The sequence below is a fragment of the Siphateles boraxobius genome, unplaced genomic scaffold (genome assembly GCF_051911475.1).
Source record: "Siphateles boraxobius isolate OS27281-9 unplaced genomic scaffold, OSU_SipBor_1 5, whole genome shotgun sequence".
Taxonomy (NCBI): domain Eukaryota; kingdom Metazoa; phylum Chordata; class Actinopteri; order Cypriniformes; family Leuciscidae; genus Siphateles; species Siphateles boraxobius.
In genome coordinates this window covers 25,702,360-25,729,332 of record NW_027509141.1, presented here as the reverse complement: position 1 = coordinate 25,729,332, position 26,973 = coordinate 25,702,360, and the positions used below count along the sequence as shown (strand labels likewise).

Here is a 26,973-nt window from a genome sequence, read left to right as displayed (position 1 = left end):
TTGCATTGTTAGACTTGATTTATTTTCCCTGTTCTTACATGAAAATGGTATTAAATAAAATGGGCCAGGTACAAAAGAACACAACAAACCCAACATGAAAACATTTGGCACATTTGTTAGATGTTAACAAGCACTAGAATTTATGTATAAATGTACTGTATGCATTACCCAACTGCTAAAGTATTTCTATACATGAAACACAGGTTTAAATAGACATGATATGATTAATCAGTGAAATAATGATATGATTAATCAGTGAAAGTAATTTCATATAAAAATAAATCAAAACAAAGGAATGTTGTGGCAAAAATCACAAGTGCATTATGTCTATAGTGCTCATACAGAAAAATCACTATTATGCAATGTTATTAACTAAACCATTTAGATCCAAGCACATGAAATACTCATCATTAAGCCAAGTCATTTGTTCAAGCAGGACCACAGTGGTCCTTTTCATGTACGGATCCATTAAACTGCTGGCTAGACCTAAAGGGTTCACATCTTTCAAGTGACCTCAATACGCATCCTTTTGACGGCTTTCATTAAAAAGAAAAAGAAAGGGACGAAAAGAGCCCTACTATACTCATTAGTGTCCATTACCAAGATCCCTCCAGCACCTGAGTGCAATATTAGACTCATAACCTCAACCTGAGACCTAAAAAAAAATAAAAAATAAATAACTTTTCAAATTTTGCCATTCCCATAAGAACCTCACCAAATTAAGAGCTCTTCTCTTATTTTTTATAACCTGCTACTTAAAGTCTCACCGGGATACGTGGAACGGTAGATATCAATGTAAACAAATACAAACCAAAAAATAAATAATCATATTATTTCAGTATTATAAGTTATTACAAGTATATGTTAATTTACATCTTAAAGGTTTTGTGCATTGTTTCTGTACCACAAGCACCATCAAATATTCTCCCCTTATCTGCCATTAGCCACACTAAAATATAGTCCCACCCCAAATTCATGCCATTGGTTGATGCAAGTTAGTTATGTAGTGCTGGTCAGGATACTTAAACAAACAGAGCAATGTTTTTATATTATTCTGTGCTCTAAGAGCAATTTAGTGCAGAAAGGTCTGGAGGGACACTAACACCAGTAAATTTTTATTAGTCACCACATGAACAGGGATGGTGGAGATTTTCACACAACAGAACAGACCCATGAAAATGACCCCTGCAACCTGAGTATAAGTGTCTTACACAAAGTTCATGACTCGCTCCTTACAAAGACAACTCTCTGAATATCATCCTTGAGCTTGAAATAAAACTAAATAAAATTGATAGTTCTTTTTTTTTATTAAGTCCATCATCTTTTACTAACCTGTTGTTTCAAACTTATTTTATTTTTTCTGCAGAACTCTTTTCTATACACTGAAAGTGGATAGTGACCAGACAAATATGAGAAGTATGAAATATTTCAATGCTTTGCGTTTGCTCACAAAAGTTTGCATTTCCGCTAGAAACTTTGAGTTAACTTGCAAAACTGTTTGCGCTTCCCTGAAAAAAGTGAGAGAACACAAAGTGTCTCAGGGGGAACTCAAAAGTTTCATGAGTGAACACAAAAGCATAGAAATATAATTATTTTTACCATATCATATTTTTATCCATCACAAGGAAAATCACCACGCTCCTACTTGTGTCCCACAAGAAAGAAAAAAAAAAGTCAAACAGATTTGGAAAGACATAAGGGTAAATAAATTATGTCAGAATAATTTCTGGGTGAACCATATCTTCAAATAAACTCAAAGCTTAATATGCCAATAAAGTGACAAATTCAATTGTAAATCTGTCTGGAGTAATAAACTCAGTGAGTAAACATTTGAGACTGTTCTACACTTGATGTCTAAAAATAAAATCACAGAAAAAATATTTAAAAAATTACTAATAATCTTGATTTCACACTAGAATTTAAAATCTAAACAAAGAAAAGGAGAAAAAAACTGCTTTCATCTCCTATTTATTCTCTAGATGACAGGAACCATTTTATTAAATTGAATCAAAAAATATCATGGCTTTAGAACTGTCACTGGCAACCAACTGCAGTGTCTCTCAGACTTTCCAATGAAGAGTTTAATTTCCTAATAGAGAGAGGCCCAGCCTTAGCTTGAAGACATTTCAAAAGCCTGCCAGGTGTAATATGATAGAAAGCACTCAGACTGACAGTGGTCCACCTGCTGATGCACACAAATGAGAATTCCTGCGTGCTGCTAAAACGAAAGAGTCACAAAAGCACGTCTCTAAGAGCAACTTCCATTTAATGTCACAGAATAATTTAAGGTGCTATAGCAGAGTAGGTTGACACAATGAGGAATCTGTAATGAATCCAAAATTGATCCGCAATGCTATAATTTAATTTTGAATAAATCGTATCTAGTGTTGGAGAGAGCTGCCACAAATCGCTCAGTAAAATCATACGGTACATTTTTCTTGTGTAATTCAAACTGGGGATTTCTAGAGGAACGTATGAATGTGCAATATCCTTTAGATAGTTTTTTTTATTATTATTTGAAACTGATAAGAAATCAAGTCCCCTTCCAATATGTAGGCATTAAAAAGATTTAAAGGAATAGTTCACCAAACAATGAAACCCCGGTCGTTCCAAACTTGTTTTCTTCAGTGAAACACAAAATGAGAAATGTGCATTTCCATATAATAAAATTAAGTGCATTTGTAATGAGGGGCGAGCACATTATGATAGAATTATTTTTTTGAGTAAACTATTCCTCTAAGAATGTAATGTGCATAAGCTCTAAGCATTGCATAAAACACCCTTAGAAATTAGGAAAAATTTGAAAAATATTTAACATTTCATTCCAAAACCATCACAAAAAAACAACAATATACGAGTTAAATAGTTCAAAACGATGACCTACGAAAACAATCCTGAGTCAATCTTGGTCCAAAACCACCAAACAACCCCTGTCCAGAATATTATACATTAGTTCAAAATTTTTGCATTAGGTAAATTAATAGTGTGTTTGACACACTTGACAATGTCCAGGAGAGCTTAAATGGCAGCTAATGTGGATTTGGTCATCATTAATGACACATGTGAGGGTCCCGCACCCTCAACAGCCTCTTCACCAATCAAACCCTGTCTGTGCAGATTCAGAATGGAGTCCGCGATGATGCGGGCGGTCTTCTTCTGGTAGCCCCCTGATGTCACCATAAGGATGGGTATTCCTCGTCGCCGGGCTGCCCTGAATATGATCTCATCTCTCTTTACGATACCCTGAAAGAGGGGGGAAATATTTTGCCAAAGTGTTTATTATGTTTTCATGTGTAATCAGTAATTTTATCAAATTATCAATTTGAAATCAATTAAAAATTAAAAGAACATTTATTATGTGAGGAGAATTTGAATTGGTCCAATCAGCTAAGCTAATTGGTCTCTCTCTTCAGAGTTAAGTATAATAAGGTTGACCTATTTTCTCCTTGTAAACTAGTTTGAAGAAGATCAGAAGGGCCAAGTTTTTTTAAGCAAAAAAAACAAAACTAAAACAATGACGTTTAAGTTTACAACAAGAAAGTAATATACAAAAAATTATTTGCCAATAGTGTAAGAAAAAAATGATTCCTTGAAATCAAGTCTTCGTAACACTACAACAAGGCTCCATTCATTAACATTACATTAGTTAACATGAACTAACAGTGAAAAATATCTATTATTTCAACATTTACTAATATATTATCACAATTGAAAGTTGTATCTGTTAATATTATTTAATGGACCTGAACTAACCTGAACTTACAATGAACAGTCGTATTTTTATTAGTAATTTTATTAATTAATGTTAACAAAGATGAATAAATACAGTAACTATTATTTTGCTCGTTGTTAGTAAATGTTAGTCAATGCATTATAATGCACTAATGGTACCATATTGTAAAGCGTTACCCAAAACTTCATATCTTATACAATATTTTGCTTTATCATTGGATATTTTTATTGGAAAAATTGTAACAGCTTTGATTAAACAAAAAAAAAAAGAGTAAACAATTTCACAAACATTTAATTTAAAGAAAATTTTATATTGTGTAAGTACCGCACATAAAGTACAGAAACTTCCTAATATCATCTGATTTATTAGACATAACATGTCACAATAGCACAGGGTCACATACACAGGATATCAAACACTGTCCCCATTAATACACTATATGATATATTATTTTAATAAAAGTCTTTCCTCGAATCTCCTTGAAAATCTACAAAATGAAGACATTCTTCAGTTCTACTGCATGTTCACACTGTAAAGCAAGCCTGAATAATTGATACAGGAGTTTATTGACCAGGCTAGAAAAACCTGCCGAAGAAGTGCGTCTGTTAAAGCATGGCATCTAAGATCTGATATGGAGGACTGAAAGGAAGAATGAAGGACAGCTGTACCTGTGGGGATATAGCCAGACCTCCGAGAGCGTCTCCATCAAGGATGTCCGTGCCAGCATTATATATGATAATGTCAGGCCTTACTTCATTCAGTGCTCCTTCTGAATGGAGCTCCACCTTCTGTAGATACTCCATGTCTTCTGTGCCCCAGTCCAGCTCCACTTTTCGTTTAATCGCCCCTGAAGTCAGAAACGAAAACTAAATTAAGTTTACATCACCTTAACTGCAGATAAAGACAAAGGTAGGTGCAAAGTGTGAGCAAACAGAGTACATAACGGTAATACAGAGCAGTTACACTCAAATAATGGGCAAAGTAACTTATTAAAAGGGTTAGTTCACCCAAAAATGCTAATTCTGTCATAATGTACTCACTCTCATGTGGTTCTAATACATTCTTCAAAAAAATGGCTAAGCTGCTATTTAACCAGGAGTTATCAAGTAAAAAAAAAAAAAAAAAACACCATAAAAGCATCATAAAAAAAACATAACTATTAGTCACACATTATTTAAAATATACAGGTACAAGTAATTATATGATGCTGTAAGTAAACGATGACAGATTAAAAGACACTAAGGGTTTTTCTTGCTTTTTCTAATCACCAAAATGGTTGTGTATGTAACTGAAAATAACTAACTATTTACTTTAAAAAGGTAAAAACTAATGTAAGGTGTTCTTGCGTTTATTTAAGCCTGGTTTAAAGGCAAATAGAGCACAATATCTTGCTTTCTCTGAGGCTTTTAAGACTAATTAGTCTCTTGTGCCTTAACAGGCAGATGAGAGGACCACGGATACACAAAGTCAGAAAACGAAGGCATGTTCTCTTTTGAACATACTGCGAAATCACAGAGGGAAAATGGCTTAGAAAGAAACTGAAGCAAATTTTAAGAGAAACGAGGCGATGTGAAACTTATCATGGGAAGCCAGTACATGCCTTCAATAGAGCGAGAGGAAGTTTAAGTCAGAACATTATATGTTTATAAAACCTTATGTTTAGCTGGTTACGGTTTGTAAATACTTTAATGAAATCATCTCAGGATGGACAAGTTGTCACACAGTGTGCACTGGAGCTTAACAGAACTGCAATATTTCTGTCACTCCTAGTCAAATGTTTGACAGAGCGAGTTAGAACAGCTCAGATAACGGATGCGTTAATTGACGAAGATTATAATGTGACCATATCGGTGCCAGTTGAAGCGTGTTTTAAGTCATTCCTTCAAACCACTGTGGGCTATTTCTTTGATATCCAACATATCAATCACAACATTTACTGAAGGAAATATCAGTGCAAGTGAGGCAGAAAATAAGACAAATTACAATTCAGTATGCAAATATGACAATGAAATTATCAATTATCAGAATTTGAATGGTGAATATGTCACCATTCGTCTCATTCAAAGACAAAAAGATGGATTTAAAATCTTAGGATAAATTTTGTAAAATTAATTAAGTATATAGTAAACCAGGGGTTGGAAATGCCTTTTACATTTTCCATTCAAATGAAAGTAGTTAATTAAAATTCAATAAAAGAAGTTAAATTACTGTAAAAAAATGAGGTAAGGTAAAGAGGTAAGAGTCAGTTTGGCATATAGATGTGACTTTTAATTTGCCATGCCAGTATAAATAAGAGGGTTAAAGTAACAAGAGAAATGTGGATGATGAAGAGAACATGAACCATATAAGGCAGTGAGTAAACAGCTCACAGTACCATGAGGGTTGCAGGACACTGCCCCCTGTAGGAGAGCAAAAGTGCTTTACCTTCTTCCCTGATTTCCTTTCATTTTTCTCCATCTCAGTATCCCATTACTGGTGAGTGTGTGTATGTGTGAATATCTATAGATATACAAATAAAGAGCATGTCCAGGCTAAATCAGTCAGAAAACCATGATCCAAAGTGCTTCATCTTCTCGTATCACTGTGGGACAGGATATCTTTACATAATCAGGATCACTTCAAATGCCCATTTACACACTCAAATGCACTTTAACTCACTCTTTGCATATCCATCTCCTGGATAGATGTGACGATTATAGACGTCCATTATGTAAACGCGTCTGTCATCCAGGAAATCCCGCTCGTGGCCATTTCCCTGCAATTTGCATCAAAGAGGAGATATAAGTTTAGTTTACATAGATTCCTGCTGTTTGCACTAACAACTACCAAGACTATTAATGATCTAAGACTAACACCACTTCTGGTTTCTAACTACAGTGTATTAAAATAAAGATTTGGTCTAGTGGTTTTTAAATCAATCTCTGATCTTGGAAATAATCCGGGCTTTATGGATTCTCTGCACTGATTTTGGTAGAAAATCTGAAGAATTCTACATTCAAATATGAATATATATATATATATGGGGTGGCCAGTTTGTATCAGAAGAATTATATACATGAAGAATATATATATACACAAAATGTGTCTTTGTGAATGATGAAGTTTTAAATTCTGTGGAAATCTGCAGTGCTTTCCAGAATTATTGCTTAAATGCATGCATAAAATACATATTTTTGTCTTTAATTAACATTAAAAATCTACGTATACATTCTCAAAAGAAAAAAATACACACATGATTTTACATTAAAATGCCAATGAAATATCTATTAAATTAACCTAAGCAGGGCAAATAATAATAATAATAATAACAATAATATTTAGGTAAATTTTCACTACAAAGCTCTTCAGGTAAAATTCATTTACTTAATTTTGCTTTAATTAAATGCATATTTTTTACAGTATATGATGAAAACAAACAACACAAAATTAAATAGCAATACAATTATTTTTGCAGTGTATTCCAGTGTATTTTACTCTGCCCAAAAATTCCTGTCCTATCTATGGTCTCAATTAACAAAAGTTTAAAAAAGATATATAGAAAAAATATTTATTGTACAATTATTATATTTTACAACACTATTCACCCTTTTTGTGCGAACTCTTGAAAAATCTCCAAACTGCTTGTCAAAAATACTATAATGCAGTCTATTACACGTGTCCAGTGTGAGCACAACTGCTTTTGTTTTTGACAACGAGAGATGCGAAGATGTGCTTTTCCTCAGATGCTAAGTGTTGAGCTCTGTGTTCTGAAGTCATAACATTTCCATCCCTCTTCATTCCATCCTCTTCATCTGTCATGTACAGTATCTGGCTATTGTCACTTTTAATTTAAAACTGCTGCAAGGCCCGCAACTCATGTGTACGACTACAGTCTCTTATTCCAAAACAGCCCTGTCTCTCTGCTAAGACCGTTAGCCAATTATGAGACTATGAACCAGGCGTTAGGGACACATTCACATTCTCCTGTCTGCACCATCTGCGCACTCAAGCAGCAAAACCTTGCTGCCGGCAAAAAGATATCCATGTAGCAATTTCGAGTTTGGTCCTCTGAAATCTAACAGGCAGCTTACATTAATAATATATTCAGGAGTGATTACTCAACATGCAGCAGCCCTTAAGTTCCACTGATAGTCAGGAGTAGAGGTGAACTGTTATAGAATGGCAATTTTATCTAATGCGTCAACACTATCATAAGAGCAGAGGATGGAAGATACAGTATTTCTGCATCAGAGACTAAGTCTGCAATCAACTCGGAACTGGGAGGCTTGTTTGCTAATACAAGCACATGCTGGAACTGTCAGATGGACCATTTCATTGTTTTCATGTAGATTTTCCCTCTTTAGTTAGCTATAGGCGGTCAAAGAGGATGCTGTTTGAATATGTGATGACATTAAATTATCATAAACTCTAAAGTCAGAGAGATGCTAACAGAAGCTGAGATTATTATCAAATAAATGATTAGAAATGTAATTTTGGCAACTAACTGAAATAAAACAAGCTTAAGTTAAAGAACTAAACTTACTCGAACTAAAACTGAAAAATAAATTTAAGCTAATGCCCACTAGCCACTGTGGCTAGTGGCTTTCCAAAGTTACTAGCCACTTAGCATTTTCACTGGCCACAATTTTGACATCAAAACCATGGGGAAAAACTGCCATATAGATATTATTAATATTATCTCATAATTTGACAGCAGGTATACTGCTGTCACTTAAAGACCTGATGCAATGACCCATTATACCGTGACACATGCGCTTTCTTTCTCAACTGTTTATGTTCACTTAAAACATAACTGACTGTGTTGTACTCGCCAAGGCCGGCATTTTGTCATTATTTTGTGTGTATTTGACTGTTTAAGCGCAATTAGCAGCAAAAACGAACTCAATTAGTACTGAGAGGCAGCTTTATGTGTGCGCAAAATCTGCAGGATTGAGTAATATTATGCCCAATACGCACAACCCCATGCTGAAATTTAAGCCCTGTAACACCAACAATATTCATTTTGAGCAAATGAAACAAGCGAGTAAGGGGAGGCGGGTTTGTGTCAACTCACTGTCGGAGAGATGAGAGAGCGAGAAAACGCAGATGGTATCGTGTTTCTATATTCTGAAGAAAATGAGTAATGGAAGCGTTTCAGATATTTCACTATCTGTGAAAAATCTATATTTTTGACAACACTACATTGCACTTAGTTTATTATTTCAGAAGTCTTTTTTAAAAGACTACAACTGAAAAATGTATATTATATATAAATTTCAACCCGCCAAAGTGGCTATTAGGAGTGACTGCGTTTCACGGCACTGCTGAAATCCACCAGCATTTGGCGGGTGTAAATGTCAAGCCACATTTAAATATATATAACTAAAATCAAAATTAAAACTAACATTTAAAAATAAAAGCTAATTCAATATATTAAAAATAAAAGCAATAAATAATATTAATATTAATACAAATAATAAAATACTATTAGTCTTATAAAATAATAATAATAATAAAAGTAGCAAACCTACTCTGATTTCAACTTGGGCCATTTTGTGATTTGTAATGTCCTGTCACTAATCAGTAAAAAAAAAAAAAAAAAAAAAAAAAAGGTAATGCACAATCCAATAGCACCTTTGAAAAAGTTTTTTTCCCTCATTAAAAAGTTTTACACAAAGAATATGCATAGTACTTGATAAATATATATCAGTAGCCTTTTAAAAGTAGTTGTTTTTTTATTTTTTTACATGAAACCAGTGGTCTCATGGCCGCAGCCAGTTTGAATACTCAATTGATCTCCATAACCCCCCTGTTATCGGACACATTTACTTGTAGAGCAAACTTATTGTTGACTGCAAATAGTCTTAAAGTCGGAATGAAACATAATTGCGATAGTCTTTTCTACCCTATTGTGATAAGTGAAGCGGCTTGTCGAATAGGGAAAAATGTAGGGTGGGACTTGATTTTGTCCATCAGTAAATCATTGGATGGTTGTGGTTTGCTATTGCTGTGATATCATGTGAGTGACAGGTTGTCACACCCTCACATCTGTAAACACGACATCAGAGAAGAGAAGAGATAACTGTAATTGCACATGAATTAAAAAAATGATGTGCATGAATAAATAATTTCTAATACTGAAATATTTCATTAAACAATAATAAGTGTTGCTTTAAGTCATGTAACATTCCAGGGATGCTATAACAACTACTTTAAGGTACTTTGATTTTTTAATATTTCTTCATACAGGGGACTAACAATTTGTCGTGTCATTGTGCAGATAATCCTGGTTATTAGCACACACTTATGAATTCATATATGCAACTGATGTCCCCTTCAGAGACCAGCATCTGCCATTCCATGTCATAATTTTAAGCCTTTAATTGGAGCTTCAACGCCCATTTCTCCCCTCTCGATATTTTCACAGCCTTTAAACCCAGCTGAGACAGCGCTTTCCGGCCCACTTATATGCCAAAATGAAGATTCCCACCTTTGTTCTGCTAGTGGCCCTCAATGAATTATTCACCTAGCAATGGTATTGATCTGAACTTGTTGGCTTAGTTGATGAGCAAAAGACCATAATTACAATCAAGCCACACTTAAAAATGCTTATGGCAGTTGTATGTGCTACTGTAGCACCAAAATGATCAAGAACAACAGCTCCTAGTTCCATGAAAACTTAATTAATAGGCTGGGCTAATTAGCAGGGGAGGTGACTCATTAGGAAGGAGAGTGGAATAAACTGCAAATTAGAGGCAAACATGTTGATTTACACTAATTAAGGAAGGAAGGATATGACACGTTAATACTAGTGGTTGATTGATATGGGTGGCTGGAATAATAAATATGTACTCTAAAAGTTTAAGGTCAGTCTGATTGTTGTTGTTTTTTAAAGACATGAATACTTCTTACTCGTCATGGTTACACTGAGTTCATTGTGTTTTTTGTCATGTGCCTGTGTTTCCTTTCATATTAGTTTTCATCCCCTAAGGGGCCGTTTACATGGCACCGTTTTCAACTAAAAACGGAAAACTTTTTATGCATTTTGGCTGTTTATTTACATGACAGCTTTTGGGGGACTGAAACCGCAAACTTTTTGAAAATGGGTTTCAAAGTGAAAATGATACAGTTATTGTCTTCTCCTGACCATTCTCCTGGTTCATTAAAAACTGTTTGTATTTATTCCCTGCATCATGTGTTGGATTCCGAAGCTACACCTGTGACATTATTTAGCAGTGATTCATTAAACTGATCAAAATTGCACTAAAGACATTCACAATGTTACAAAAGATGCCGACAATTGTTCTAAGGTGAACATACAATCTCACAAGTGCTGAATTGTCTTTGTGTTAATTCAGTTGTATGTCACCCCATAAATACACTTGTGACCAAGTAAACATCATGATGTTAAGGATAAAACACAGACTGGCATATGGCCGATTTGCATTCTACACTTCCAGTAAAGGATCACAAAACCCATAATAGTGAAAATGATTAAAGAACAGTCATATTTTATTAAAGAGCAGGATAACTTACCATCTCAGCACTGCATTGGATATAACATATTCTACTGCTGTCAAGACCAACAGAGTGGTTTCTTACAGTATTCATATCTGTGATCTTTAAAGGGGCCAAATCTTGCAAATTTTAATTTTAGATTGATAAGTATGTGAACATTCTGTAAGTGTCAGAACTGTAACAACTTATACTATTTTTCTATTATTACTGAAAAAAATGATAAACATGTACGGTGTGACTATTTAACGCTCTTAAAAGATGGTAAAAGAATTACAGAAAAAGCTATCACCTCATTACACATTTTAAGAACATGTATGATATCATAAAAAACTTGACAGCTCAAAAAAGTACCATTATTGGGTAGTAATTGCCATGGCAATCATCATAATGACACACTCAAAAACCAACACTAACGGAGCCACGACAACAGAAGAAAGCAAATTTCAGCTGCAAATGAGTCAAAGCTGTTGCATACAAGTAATCGGAGTGCAGAACTATTGATTTCACCTCCAAAAGGGGGTATTATCTTGTCTACAGCGTCAATTCCATTGACTGACAGAGTGGAGTTGGAAAAGGACTGCTCACCTGATGGGCGTCTAGATCGATGATGGTGGCCCTGGCAACTCCCTCCACCCTCTCAAAGAGAAACTGCAGAGGCAAACACACAAGGGAGGAAGTTAGGTTGTGCCAGACAGAGGAACAAATTGCAAAGAGGTTTGTGGATCTCACGACATAGCAACAGTCTGAGAGTGGAATGAATGTGGGGGGGGGGGGGGGGGGGGGGGGGGGGGGGGTAAATCAATGTATGATTTTCAGTAAAAGGATGGTACGTAGATTCCAAACATGATATTTGTACACATGAGTCTATGCAGGATTCTTTTTTAAATGAAAGGATAAATTACAAGGCTGGATTGTTTGACAGGGAGAAATGCTACATGGTTTTCAAAAGTAAAAAGGTTTAACGACATGTTTATGCCTCTTATCTCTAGTCCGTTTATTTCTTAAATAGAGTAAAACTATTACTTTTTAAAATGAAAAAACAGCAACTATACTGAACATGCACTACCAAAAGTGCTCAATTCCAACATAAAAAAGTCATTTGAAATAATTGACATCAGCTGATTTAGCTCCCAGACTATATGCATTTAAAAATATTTTCAAAATATTCACTTATTTTAAATATTTGATATCATTTTTAAAATTAAATAATACAAAATCTATATTTTTAAGTTAACCCTGAAAATAACTATTCATTCAACTTCATTAGAAAAAACTATTTCAGTCAGCAACTGGTCAAAGATTTAAACTGTTCAAGATATTGAGAAAGTTTCATATTATTCATAGTTCATATGACTTTCAACCACTGTATATGACTAATAAATTACTGATGATAGAGTCCCATTCTCTAGCAATCTCTAGTGTTTTGGTGCAAACATTTCACCTTGATTGCTAGTGTGATGTCAGCGTAGGCACAAAAACCTCCTCCTTTGTCACTAGAGCAGTGGTGGAAGCCTCCTCCTGCAAGAGACCAGAAAAGGGCCTTTAAAACAGCTCAGCTAAGTGAATGGTGTATAAAAATGGTGCCCGTTTTCCAGTGCCACCAGAAGATTTCCATTTGAATGTTCACTCAAAACATGGGTGATTGAGAGACTAGCTTTTAATTAGGATCATATTTATACATTCAGACAACAGATCTGATCTGTCCTTCCATGACCCGCCACATTTAGCCTCATTAAATGACTCTGCACTCCGGAAGCTCCTCTATGGGAGTGGGCCGGTTGCTGATTAGCATTTATTGCTTATTCACACGACCCCGCTTACTGATCCACACCTTTCAATTACTGTGCAACACCCTTCGAGGAACAATGTGCGCATTTGAATGAACAGTCGTCCGTTGTATATTAATGTTTAGCAATGCAAAGGCAAAGAGCAGCTCTGTTTTAGAAGAACGGCCTGAGGGAAATGGCTGAGCTAGCAGGAGCCACGCTTTCCCCCCAACTTTCTTCAGAAACGAGGATGAGAATAGAATATTGAATGCATCGATACATAGCCATATTTGGGGAATTTTTTAATGAAGTTACCAATAGGACAACCCTATTATATCTTAATATTAAAAAGATGTTCCCTTTTAACTAATTTCTTTAAAACAGGGGTTCTCAAATTTTACCAGTACAGGACCAATGATACACAATGTGACAGTTAAAAAAAATAATATTAAATATTATTTTATGTAAGTATAATTTCTTTTTATTTTTTTCATGTTAAATTAACATTTTTATATGCAATTTTAATACATATAAAATATATGTAAATAGGACATTGTCACTTAGACAGTTCTTAAAGGGATAGTTCACCCAAAAGTGAAAATTCTGTCAGTATTTACTCACCCTCATGTTGTTCCAACCCCGTAAGACCTTCGTTCATCTTCGGAACACGAATTAAGATATTTTTGATTAAATCTGAGAGCTGGATCACTCTAAGGGATTGAAACTTGCCAGCCCTGAAAAGTTATTAAAGACATCGTTAAAATAGTCCAAGTGACTACAGTGGCTCAATCTTAAGTTTATCAAGGGACGAGAATACTTTTTGTGCGCAAAAAACAAACAAAAATAACGACTTTATTTCAACTATTCGCTTCCTTCTCTGTGGGCCTCTAGTCAGTTCACGTAGTGTGATAGCATAGTGCTACATCACACGTAGGCTCACTATTGGCCGACGCTGGTCATGTGTGTGATGCATGTGACGTACAACACAGACGCACTACGCTATTACACTACGTGAACTCACTCGAGGCCCACAGAGAAGGAAATGAATAGTTGAAATAAAGTCGTTATTTTTGTTGTTTTTTGCGCACAAAAAGTATTCTCATCCCTCGATAAACTTAAGATTGAGCCACTGTAGTCACTTGGACTATTTTAACGATGTCTTTAATAACTTTTCAGGGCTGGCAAGTTTCAATCCCTTAGAAGTCTATGGAGGAGTGATCCAGCTATCAGATTTAATCAAAAATATCTTAATTTGTGTTCCGAAGATGAACGAAGGTCTTACGGAGTTGGAACAACATGAGGGTGAGTAATTACTAACAGAATTTTCGTTTTTGGGTGAACTATCCCTTTAAGCTTGAACTCAAAGAGACAAAATTAGAGGGAACTTGTTGAGGCAACATTAGGATGTTTGAGAATCACAACTTAAAAATGATCAATAGTATGCCTGAGCTGGAATCAAATATGCAGGGAGCACAGTAAGATGCACTTATTCTCACTGAAATTGTTTTTCGAGTGATGATTGGGAGCATTAGAAAGAGAACTCACCCACATTTATTGCCCATCCTCGATCCATTGCCAGCTTTCCAGCCTAGGTATAAAAAAAAGAGAGAGAGAGAGAGAGAGAGAGAGAGAGAGAGAGAGAGAGAGAGAGAGAGAGAGAGAGAGAGAGAGAGAGAGAGAGTGAGAGTGAGAGAGAGAGAGAGAGAGAGAGAGAGAGAGAGAGAGAGAGAGAGAGAGAGAGAGAGAGACACTCATGGTTGATCTCATTTTCCAGCTAGTATTTTTCCCCTTTCCAGTCATCAATAAATGAACAGAAAAACAGATTGTTCATGTGCCAGATAAATCAAAAGCAGAGTATAACTTGGCACTAAAGCTGAGGGAGGATTCAACATTATCTGAACTTCTTTCATCTAAGATTACAAATCTTTTCAACTTCACACTTAAGTTCTATGCATATATAGTCTACTAATGGCTTAAGAGCGGTTTAGTGCAGCTTTTTACAGAGCCTGCACATTTCTAATATTTAAAAACACTAATTTTAGACATTTTTTTCAGTTGTTAATGGTTTTCTTGTATTCTTTCCCTTATTCGCTTATCTTAGTTTTGCTCTATTTCTGTTATTACCTCACCGTAACATAGGGAAAATCCAATCTATCGCACACATGTAATGGCAGTGGAATAACAGGAAATGGCTTTAAAAATGGCGTTTCCATTACAGAAAGGGTTATCCATTTGCATATCACTAATAAGACCATCATCCAAGTAACACATTCAAATGAGGTTTGCAATAAAAAGAAAACTTGATGCTTCTTTGTTGAAATAATAATCAGCTTTTCGCTCATCTTCCAAAATGAGAACAACATTGCGTTTCCTTTTATCATTTCATCTTGTCAAAAGTAATCTAATTGCCTCCATGAGCCTTTGGAAGCTTTGAGTATTTGGTACAGGACTTCGTTTCTGCACTGACATCAAGAGTGGTACTGCCTTTATTCGTTTTTTTTTTTTTTTTGGAGGGCATTTTCCATAAATAGTTTTATTTTTATTCGCTATATATACATACTACCGTTCAAAAATGTGGGGTCAGTAAGGTTTTTTTGATGTTCAGAAAGAAGTCTCTTATGCTCACCTAGGCTAAATTTATTTGGATTAAAAAATATATTGTAAAAGCAGTACTATGAAATATTATTGCTACTTGCTATTTTTGTGGAAACCAAGATACATTTTTTGATTAAATGATTAAGTCTTTAATGATTGTTTAAAGGAAAAGTATTTATTTGAAATAGATGTTTTGTATTCATTTCTAAAATTATTCATTTCTTTCAAAAAAGAAATTAAATATTACTGACCAAAAATATTTTCATGGTAAGAACAGAACATTTAAAATGCAATGACAGTCAATACACAAACTTAAAGCACTGTAAGGAAAACTTTTTTAATTTGAAATTTGACAGCAGTTCTTAAAACTTTTAAAAAACATCCATAAAAGACCTTTACAAAAACAAGCAATTCCATGTAAAAAAGCAGTAACTATGCAGGATTATTTCTGATTGGTGTAGCTTGCCTATTACAAACACGCTCTGAGATAATGACTAAAGATAATTTCAGACAAGTTTAACTGCATCAACCAATACACTCATGACACTCTCCTCTGAGTGCATTTCAAGCTACTTTCAGTCACTCATGAAGTAGAGAGCCAAACTAAGAAGAGAGCTTCACACATGCACGCACACTCACATGCACACGCATACACACCCTGCTCTTGAGCTCAATCCCCTGGCTGCAGCCAGTGCATGGCTTTGCATAAGGAGAAGGTTATCAGTGAGCCTGGAGCCCTGAGCTGTTCCTAGGAGGCACAGCTAAGCTCAACTCAGCTCTATCTTTCCTTTTTAACTTTCTCCTGCTCTACCTCTCATTGGGGTTTCTACTGATAGGAGATCCATCAGTAAAACTGCATCAAAAATGAGTCTGCAATCATTTCAATCAATTCAAGGACCAGAGTGCATATAAATTTACTCACGATTCATATTTTATTCAAATCAACCAGTGCTCTCAACAAAACAGAAAATGCAACATGAAAAAAGCTATACACGCCACAATAAAAGATGGATTTTTGTGCCAGTAGACCAGATTTAGTTCAGCTGCCTGCTATACTGTATATACACAAACACTACCAGACAAGTTTGTAATAATTACAGTGGGATTTTTTTAATGTTTTTTTTTTCCCCACCAAGACCACATTGATCAAAACACATTAAAAACAGTAATATTGTGAAATATTATTACAATATTTTAAAATGTCATTCATTGCTAAATTTTGCTGTAATATGATGAAATACAGCGCACAACATCATTGATTTATTTATTCGATCACATTTTGATGCAAAGTCTATCACACCACTTGAATACTTTGACAAATCCACTAGTGTTTCATTTCACTCTCTAGATCGCTAAGCAGTGTATCAGTAGATAGATAGATATTTACTTTATTTATCCCGAGGGAAATTCAAGTATCCTATAGCATACGAAACATGTATGCATTAAACCTACATAAAACCTATATTAAAATAAAATTAACTTATAACAGTAGCCACAGTAAAAATAGCGCAAAACAGTAAACAGTGCAAAAGGAGTGCAGATGGAGGCAAACAGTCCAGATGGAATGCAAATGGAAGTAAAGAGAACAGATGGAGGTGGAAATTGTCCAATTGTCTATTGTCCTCCCTGCTATGACTAGGAGCTGTTATACAGTCTGATGGCCAGTGGAACGAAATAATTTTTAAATCTGTTGGTGGAGCTGGGCCTAGGACAGCAGTCTGCCACTGAACACACTCCTCTGCCCGATAAAGGTGTTGTGCAGAGGATGGTTGGTGTTGTCCAGTATGGACAGCAGTTTGTCCAGGGTCCTTCTTTCTGCCACTGTCACCAAAGAATCCAGCTCTAAGTCCACTACTGGGCCAGCTCTCCTTACCAGTCTGTCCAGTCGCCCAGCGTCTCTCTTCTTGCTGCTTCCTCCCCAACAAACTAAAGCATAAAAGAGGACGCTGGCCACCACAGACTGGTAGAACATCTGCAGCAGTTTTGCAGATGTTGAAGGACCCCAGCCTTCTCAGGAAGTACAGACGGCTCTGCCCTTTCCTGTGGAGAGTGTCCATATTTGCGGTCCAGTCCAGCTTGTCATCCAGTTGCAGCCCCAGATATTTATAAGTCCTGACCACCTCCACATCAACCCCCTCAATGGACACAGGCTGGAGATGTGCTTTCTTCCTTCTGAAGTCCACCACTATCTCCTTGGTCTTGGAGGAGTTCAGCTGCAGATGGTTGGTTCTGCACCACCTCACGAAGTCCTCAGCCAGGCTCCTGTACTCCCCCTCCTGTCCATCCTTGATCGCAGTATCGTCTGAGTATTTCTGCATGTGGCAGAGCCCGGAGTTATACTGGAAGTCAGATGTGTACAAGGTGAAGAAGACTGGAGAGCGCACAGTCCCCTGTGGTGCTCCGGTGCTGCTGACCACAGTGTCTGACGTGCAGCCCTTCAGTCTGACGTAGTGTGGTCTCTCTGTGAGGTAGTCCGTAATCCATGTCACCAGGAGTTGGTCGACCCTCATGTCTGTCAGCTTGTCTCTCAACAGGAGCGGCCGGTTGGTGTCAAAGGCGCTGGAGAAATCAAAAAACGATATTCTCACAGTGCCCCTCTCCTTGTCCAGATGTGAGTAGGCCCTGTGTAGCAGATAGAGGATGGCATCCTCCACGCCCATCTTCTCCTGGTATCCAAACGCAAGTGGATCTTGTGCATGGTGAACCTGGGGTCTGAGGACATGGAGCAGCAGCCGTTCGAAGGTCTTCATGATGTGTGATGTCAGTGCTACTGGTCTGAAGTCACCCGGCTCCCAGGGGTGCTTTTTCTTGGGAACCGGGATGAGACATGAAGTCTTCCAGAGCACTGGGACCCTCCCCAGCTGCAGGCTCAGGTTAAAGACATGCTGGAGTGGTTCCCCCAGTTCAGCAGAACAGGCTTTAAGCATCCTTGGACACACTCTGTCCGGGCCCGCTGCTTTCCTTGGTCGGAGCCTCCTCAGCTCTCTGCTCACCTGATCCTTGGTGATGATGGTGGGGAGGGGTGTTGATCCATGTGTGTGGAGGGTGGAGGTGGTCTGCAGTCTGAGGTGGTAATGGACATGGTGGTGGCATTGGGGAAGGTGATGAACATGGGAGTGTGAAGTGAGTTGTCGCTGGTGATGGGAGCTGGTGTATCAAACCTGTTAAAAAACAGGTTTAGCTGGTTTGCTCTCCCAACATCCCCTCTCCTGTGATACTGCCCTTCTTCTTACAGCCTGTGATGGTTTTCATGCTATCCCAGACCTCCCTCATGTTGTTGTGCTGCAACTTCTGTTCTACCTTCCTTCTGTAGTCCTCCTTCGCCTCTCTCAGGTGGATCTTGAGTTCTCCCTGTATGCGTTTCATCTCATCTCTGTCACCATCCTTAAATGCCCTCTTCTTCCTGTTCAGGATGTCCTTGACATTACTGGTGATCCAAGGCTTGTAGTTGGGGAAGCAGCGTACAGTTCTAGTGGGGACCACAACGTCCATGCAAAAGTTCAGGTAGTCAGTAGTGCAGTGTGTGACCCCCTCAATGTCCTCACCATGTGCTTCCTGCAGGATGTCAGTCAGTACATTCAAAGCAGTCTCTCAGAGCATCCGCTGCCTCAGGAGTCCATTTCCTGAAGGAGCGTTTGGTCGTGGACTGTCTCTGGATCTGTGGTTTGTACTGTGGCGTGAGTAGTACCAAGTTATGATCGGACTTTCCCAGTGGGGGCAAAGGAGTGGCAATGTAAGCTTCCTTCATGTTGGCATGCAGGAGGTCTAATGTCCTGTTCATCCTGGTGGGGCAGCTTACAAACTGGTGAAAGTCTGATAGTGTGGAGTCCAGTGTCACGTATGTAGTGAACACAAATTTGTGTACTAGCAATGCCTTTCATTCTTTCGTAATGCCTTCTAATTTACATGTTTAGAAGTTGTTCATTCACACTGGCCCTGGGCCAGCCTTATTTTTCAGCCCTGATATGTGGCAGCATATCCTCTTCAGAATCAATGCTATTTTTAGCCGAACAACCTAAATGACATAACGACCGCTCTGTGTGAAAAGCATCAATTTATATAAACATCCACTGCCACATTCTGATTCTCTAAAATAATTTTCTACAGCACGACTGCACAATTTGTAACTGAAGTAGTGCTATTAAAGCAAAACAAAGTGTGCACATCTGATCTCATTCATAATCATCACATTAAGACTGATAATAAACAAATCCACTACAATAGAGCAGAGATTAATGATACGAGTCTGCCCATTATAATAATTACTCCCAAACGCCCACAATTACACAATGGATGTTGTCTAACCTTGAACTTCCTTGCACACTACCTAAAACGGGGACGGCCCGCACACACTCCCATGTTCCCCGGACCAGAACTACAGCTCCATCCAGCCTGTCGACTGCTGACTGAAATGGCAGTCAATTAGCAGGCCGTGAGAAGGGCTCAATGGGAGGTATAATTATGTTCTCGGGCTGAGAGGGACGTGTGGAGCACACTCATCGCGAGTTCGTCTGCCGCGCAGTGCAGTCTGTCAGAGCGCAGATGCACTGTGGAGAACACCTGGCATACCGCAATGTAATTTACTGCAGTCTTTTACATTGCTGGAATAACAGGGAGGATAGAAATTTGCACAAGGGAAGATCGTCCTCAAGATGGTACTGCTGGTAGAAGATTGACAACTGCATGCCTTAAAGGAATATCCCTGGTTCAGCTCAATCAACAGCATTGTTATTTCCACTTGACCATCCTTTTCCTCTAGAAAAGCAAAAATCAGGGTTACAGTGAGGCACTTATGATAAAAGAGATCGGGCCAATCTCTAAACAATAAAATACTGTTTTAATAGTACAGACACAAGACCTAACCAAAATATGTTGAGGTGATTTTAGCGTGAAAAAATTGCTTGCTAAGCTATATTACATTTTACAACTCTATTGCCATGTCAACACAACACCCTAAAACAACTGTAAAAAGTATGATTTAAAGAACTTTACAGCTCAAATAATACACAAGTTTAAACAAATTAATTAATGTTAGTGCCAGGGCTGCCAACTTTTGAGTTTAGCTTGGCGTGAGACTACTCCAACCGGGGGGGGGGGGGGGGGGGGTGGTCTGCACACGCAAGGTCTCTCGCTCGCTTACCTCTGCCGTGCGCGCGGTTTGGAGCACAATATCTTTACTCTAGATTACGGGATATTTAACTAATTTGCGGTATAACTAGTCGATCGCGAGTGGCTCAACAGGTAGATATATAGATAAACTCATCTTTCAGGCATTTTACCTACCGGGTTGACACTTAAGCGTGAGAAATCGGGGGTGTGGCGTGAGAGCGTGAGAATTGGGTCAATTGCGTGTGTCTCACGCTCAATGCGTGAGAGTTGGCAGCCCTGTAGTGCTTATTTATAATGATAAGCTTGACATTTGCTTTTAAGTCCTCAAAAAATGGCCCTCATTTATATAACTGCCTCACTGTAACCTTAATTTTCACTTTTTTAGTGAGATGAGTCAAAATACATTTTGGGGTCTCTATTGCTCAATTTTTTATTCTATTCTAATCAAGAGTAAATCATTTTTTGAAGCAACTGTTTCAGTTGATTGGAGCTTCGAAAAGACTTGCCCTGCCATTATATTGAATTGTGGCACTTTTTACAGGCAAGCACTACTCACATTTTCCTGAGAAAAAAAAAATTCAAGCATTATTATTATTATAGATGCATACTCAGATTTGTGTCTTGGTAGAGATACCAAATGGTCTTGGAAGTGGTAGAAATTCTCAGTTGTGTTCTCATTGTGTACTTACTACTTAAATTTTAGCAAATAAAATATTTAAATACAACTACTTAAACATCAAAAAACCTTTCCTACAGAGAAAACTGTCATGGGCTCAAGTGCACAAACATCCAAGCTGGTTATTAAGATCCAAAAACAGAAACTTCCTCTGAGAAATAAAACACTGAAAACTCATTAGGAATTAAAGTAGCACTTGCAGCCTTTATTTGCTTCTGTTTAACTCGCAAGCAGAAAAGCAGCCAGTAATGTGTCTGTTCCTATGATAGCTTCAAAAGAGGCTGTTAATGTGGTTGTGTTACCTGTGAGAAACTCCTCCGAGCGTCTCTATCACAGATGTTCAGAGCCTGTCCTACCGGCTGTTCCTCCCCAGGTTATTTCAACTTATGCCAATGAAAGGCCCAAACTAGGCCCCCACAAACAACTTTGTCACCAAATGTTCCTATTTCCTAGTAAAACTTTGAACAATACTCCATGGAGCTGGAGCTTAAGCAAGATGATGACTCATTGTATTACATTCTCAGAGCAGTATAACACCTGCAGTTGTACAAACACTACTGAAAAATCCTAAAGCACCATTTCTTTTAGAATTTCTTTGTGTTTTCAATTGAAACATAAACACAGCATTAGGAATAAGACCAAGTTAGATCTTGTATAGAATCTTAAAGGTGCAGTGTGTGACTTTTAGCGACATCTAGCGGTTCGGTTGCGAGTTTACACTAAGGGCTCAGCCCACCGCTCACCCCTCCCTTTCGAAGAAGCTACGGTGGCTAAAACGGGACAAACATGGTCGTCTGAGACGGCAGAGAATAGCCAGAGTAAACCAAGTTTATGTACCACAGTCCATTATAAACCACATCATGGATAAAGTTTACAAAGCCGTAGTCAGGTGAGGATCAAGGGTGTTAATACGTAATATAATAATAGTAATTAGTTGATTGTCTCACGAACGTAACCAGCTCATTTCTCCCCACATATCAAACCCATAATACAGCGAGGGAGAAGAACCACATGAAACTATGCAACTATATATTTTTTCTAACAGGGTAGTAAAAGTTTAGCTGGCTAATATGAGCTGTTACTGTGGCTGAGCTGGTTAAAGCGTAAAGCCTTGTTTATACTGGACGCGTCAGCATGAGCCCAAAGGTGCTTGCGGCAACAATAACGTGATTGTAACAGCGCGCGCGCCTCCGCATCCCCTAGACACCATTTACTACACACAATAGGCTTTTTTTCACTGATTTTGGAAACTCGATCGACTCGTTACACATTGCACCTTTAAGATCTTCAGAATCTCATGAGAATCCACTGGATAAACTGGAGGATTTTAATTCGATTTGTAGCGATGTGTAATCTATCCTACCCCTATTTGTATTGCATTGTTAAAACGTCTTGCTGCTGGACAATAAAAGGAAATCACTTGGGCTGCTATAAAACTTTAAAACACTGAAAGATTTTTTTTGTAATTCCGTTTGATGTCCTACAGGTGAATTTTATCATTTTGCTGATCATAATAGATCTGTGTTGTAGTAAAGCAGAAAAAAGTCACACACAGTGCTGTAACTTGAAAATCTTTATTTTATACCTTCACTAAAAAGGTCTAGAAAAATAAATCTAATTTTGATCAAAAACATCTAATAAACATTTGCAAGCTACAACATTGTGCAGGACTTTTTAATTGTTATCCCCATTGTATTGACTATGTCCTACAGACCTGCCTATGACTCCAGGGTGTACAAAAAGTTCCTGTTTGCGTTCCAAATCATATATTTTTTGTTGGGTCGTTATAAAAATATTGCCATCAGAATATGTTTATGAGAGAATAGAACACTGTACACCTTTTTTTGGAGGTAAAGAAAACTTATAACCAAAAAAATAAATAAAGTATTTGTCATGGATCTCACAGGAAAAGTGTGACTGTCTGAACAAATGAGGTGAACACCTAAATCTCCTGAGGCCAAGAGGGTTAGACTAGAGACATAACAGTGCAGAATTATGATATCAAACTGTTCAAAAAGTCAGAATTCACATGCTGTTCCACTGTGCAAAGATAAAAAGTTTAGTACTACGAACATAAATTCCTTATCTTGAGTATGTTTAATCTCGACACACATATTTCTAGGTGACATTTGAAACCTACCATGATGGTTCCTCCTGTTTGCGTTCGCAAAGGTTTCAGAACTTTGCGCTGTACCAGGAAGTTGGGCAGGAACAGGAGAGGAGGGATCTCTGTGATGGTGGCAACTACCAGAGACCACTGAGGGTAGGAGAAATCACATGCACATTCGGTAAGCGATCCTGGTACTGGAGTCTAAGTTATAATTACAATGACTTCTAAATTATAATGAAAATAATGTGACAATTTCTTCTTGGATATAGTGACAAAAAAAAGATCTCATAAATATCAGAAACCAAAGCAGAATGCAATTTCAAAGAGGGTCTGGTGGTGGATTGTACAGTAAATCAGGTTTCAAATCTAGCCTCAGGGAGTGGAATATATATGATACAGGTGATAATTTAGTGGAAATGCAAACTGGTGGCAAAATGTTAAAGCAGGATAAATAGACTGTACTAATGCATATAACAAAGTGAAAAAGTGTGAAGCAAGTACAAAAGATTCGGTCAGAGTAGAACTCAGATACCTCTCTGGAGCCCTCCAAGATAGCGTTCTGCATGCATTAAGGGAAAGAGAGAATACATACACAGAGCCGATTTAAAGGGTGACCAAGTAGTAGGATGATAAGCCTTCTTCAGTGAGCAAAGAGCAGCGGTATTCAGCTACAGTAAGCGACCACTAAAGCAACAAATATAGTTTCAAATACGCCCATTCAGGGGCTCGAAAGCCATTAACATGAAAAAGGAAAGTTCCCCCACAAACTAATTTTTTTTTTTACTAAATTCTAAATCCAAATGCTGTTATTTTTCCACACAAAAATTGAAAATGAACACAAAATTAAAAATGTTGAAGACTCTTCACATTTCTCTTATATTCATATTGACAACGTCTTAAAATGCCATACAATATTAGGCCATTGTTTCTTGCTAGGGATAGGTACAAATATTGATTTTCCAATTAATTGTGATCTTAATTTGAACAATCTCAATTCTATGCCAGTATCTTTTTTGCGGCAAAAAATCTGCATTGAATCAACAGCCCCAAGCAAAAGTTACATTTTATCAAAGCAAACGATCAGTTTGAATTGATATAATAAAAAAAGTCATGCACCGCAAAATAACAGCAAGGAAGCTCTTTTTTTTCCCAGATGTCCTGGAGTTTGAATTATATAATTATATAATAATTTTGCACGTCATACTTAACAGTTTTACACACAAAGCCTAAAGCTTACTTCAGTTGGTATTCACAGAGTAGTTTTTGTAATGTTGAATATTATACAGCTCACGGATTTGGAACAACATTCATTTTCATTTATGTGTGAACTGTTACTTTAAATCATCCCCACTGCGCAGACTGCATGTTGGAGCTGCTGACTCATGGGTGCGTTAGAGATTCTTGGCAGACTGGAATCTTTGCAGAAGACTGTGAACTGATTGATTTGGACCGAAATAAAGGCCTGCACTGAGTAATCCAGCGCAATTTGCTATTGTACACTTCCTCTGTGCATCACTGGCTCATTTCTGGTGAGATGAAATAGGAAGTATAGCTGTCTTTTTGATAAAGTAAGGAATGTCCACACAGTCACAATGGGACTATAATAGATTCAAATGTATTCTTCTTTTGGCACTGATTTCATAGAAGGTTTACAATAAGTACATTTGCAATTATTGCCAGCCAATTTGAGGTAAAGGATAAACCAATTAGAAAATCAGAATGCTGCTTTTATAATAGACTTTTTGTATTGCTTATAGTAACCTTTTGCCATCAGTATATGGAATTATGGGTGCCAGGAAAAGGTGAAAACACAGGTCAGGGCATGGACACAGCACTGCATCTCTACCTTGAGTCTGTTCAGGTAACGCGCAGTGTGAACCACAAGAAGATCCGCCTCGCTGGCCTCCCGGGCTGGAACGATGAGCTCATCGGTGATGAATTGCTCTTCTGGAAACAAATCAATGTATCATATGAAAGAGAAATGAATGTGAACATGAATATCTGACACTTGAATAAAAATACACGCTGAGCCGTGGAAGCTCAGCAAATTTCCTAGGAAGGGTAGACATTCTGCGCGGTTAAGTGAACTAATGAGGGAAAAGAGCTTGCGCTGCGGACTAGTTTATCCGAAGAGCTGCCAGAGTTACACTTTGCCCCTGACCTTGCAGCAGCAGAGAAGCCAACATCCTCTTGCTCCTGTTCCCGAGGGGAGTTCAGCTTCCCTCATTATCTCTGCCTCACTGATTGCTCCTCTCTCCATCCTTCTCTGCATCCCTCCACCTACAGTATACTCCCCCCTCCACCCTCAAATCTCTTTGATTCCCCAATTAATTTGTCTCGTATTTCATAGATCACCTTACACACTGGTCAGAGTGCCTCTCTGGCAAACTGAATCTGCAGTGGTGGTACACACCTTTCAAGAAGCGAATGACCTTGCCCCATTTGCCAGCGTCAAAGGGATGCAGCTTTTCCAGTCCCATGAAGGTGATGTTGTACTCAGGGGAATAGACAATAGGCAGGCATGACGCAGGGACCTCTGTGTAAAGTTCAGTTGGGTGGGAGCTGTGGAAAGACGAATATGTGATATAAATAATCATGATCATGTGAGGGTCAGGGTTAATTTTGCAATAATGACCATCTGAATGTATATTATACTTTATATTGCATTACAAATGTGCAGTAGAAAATTACAGCACAATGTCGGATGTGTACTATTTTTTTAAACAATACCTACCCTTTCTTTCCTCCTGAATCTTCTTTTTTTGACAGCATGTCAAATTTCAGCTTGAAACATAAAAAACAACATTAGTGCAAATCACTTTATGTGTGGGATTTTCTTTCTGTAAGGATTCTGTAGGTATGTGGGGTTTATTTATATAGTTGTCATTCATATAAATGTATGATTATGGCAAGAACAATATTGTACTAAGTAATATGCATACCTCGTATTTGATTTACTCGTTGTAGTATCAAGACCAAAGCTTCAATAGCAAAAACTACACATTCCACGAAGCTTTGCATGTCTAGCGCATGCGCGCTAGGAATTTGAAAGACGCAACTGTGCAGGAAATATTTTGCGCTTTAGAATATCCTTCCTAAAGTAAAGTCTCCAGATAAACTAAATGGACCTAACGCTACGAGTAAAATACTCGTTGCAAGCCGGACCCAACTTTACATAGGCATTTTCTTTTTGTCTAGTTTGAAAAAAATCGCTGTAAATGTGAAATCGGCACGACTCACCTGCTAGCCATTTTATATTTCTCTTATGTTTACGGTGAAATAATTCGTCGTCTGTGCGTCTATTATGGACAGAACACATGCAACCATCCACTTAATAGATATTATTGTTGTTGTTTCTCTCAAACATTTGCAGTCAAGAGGATTGTGCGCACGTTTAATATTATTTGCTTGTAGTTCCTCCCCTCCAAAAGTGCAGCTGCGCTTCTTACCATGCTTCTTACGCTCGCGTCCCTTACTACGTCATTAT

General features: G+C 37.5%; 1 protein-coding gene across 3 annotated transcripts; it reads right to left on the bottom strand.

Annotated features, from left to right (window-relative positions):
- hdac11 (histone deacetylase 11) lies at positions 1-26,973 on the bottom strand. Of its 3 annotated transcripts, XM_077203592.1 has the most exons (12): positions 26,727-26,968; positions 26,221-26,270; positions 25,900-26,048; positions 25,333-25,433; positions 24,019-24,045; positions 23,517-23,633; positions 14,542-14,584; positions 12,672-12,748; positions 11,816-11,878; positions 6,392-6,488; positions 4,402-4,580; positions 1-3,243 (listed from the first exon to the last, which is right to left on the bottom strand). In XM_077203592.1, exons 2-12 carry the CDS (start codon positions 26,256-26,258, stop codon positions 3,019-3,021), a joined length of 1,116 nt encoding a protein of 371 aa, XP_077059707.1. In that variant the 5' UTR covers positions 26,259-26,270; positions 26,727-26,968; the 3' UTR covers positions 1-3,018. The 3 variants fall into 3 exon arrangements, with proteins under 3 accessions (XP_077059707.1, XP_077059705.1, XP_077059706.1); XM_077203590.1 differs by lacking the exon at positions 24,019-24,045 and having other exon boundaries at positions 26,727-26,973; XM_077203591.1 differs by lacking the exon at positions 24,019-24,045 and having other exon boundaries at positions 26,429-26,953.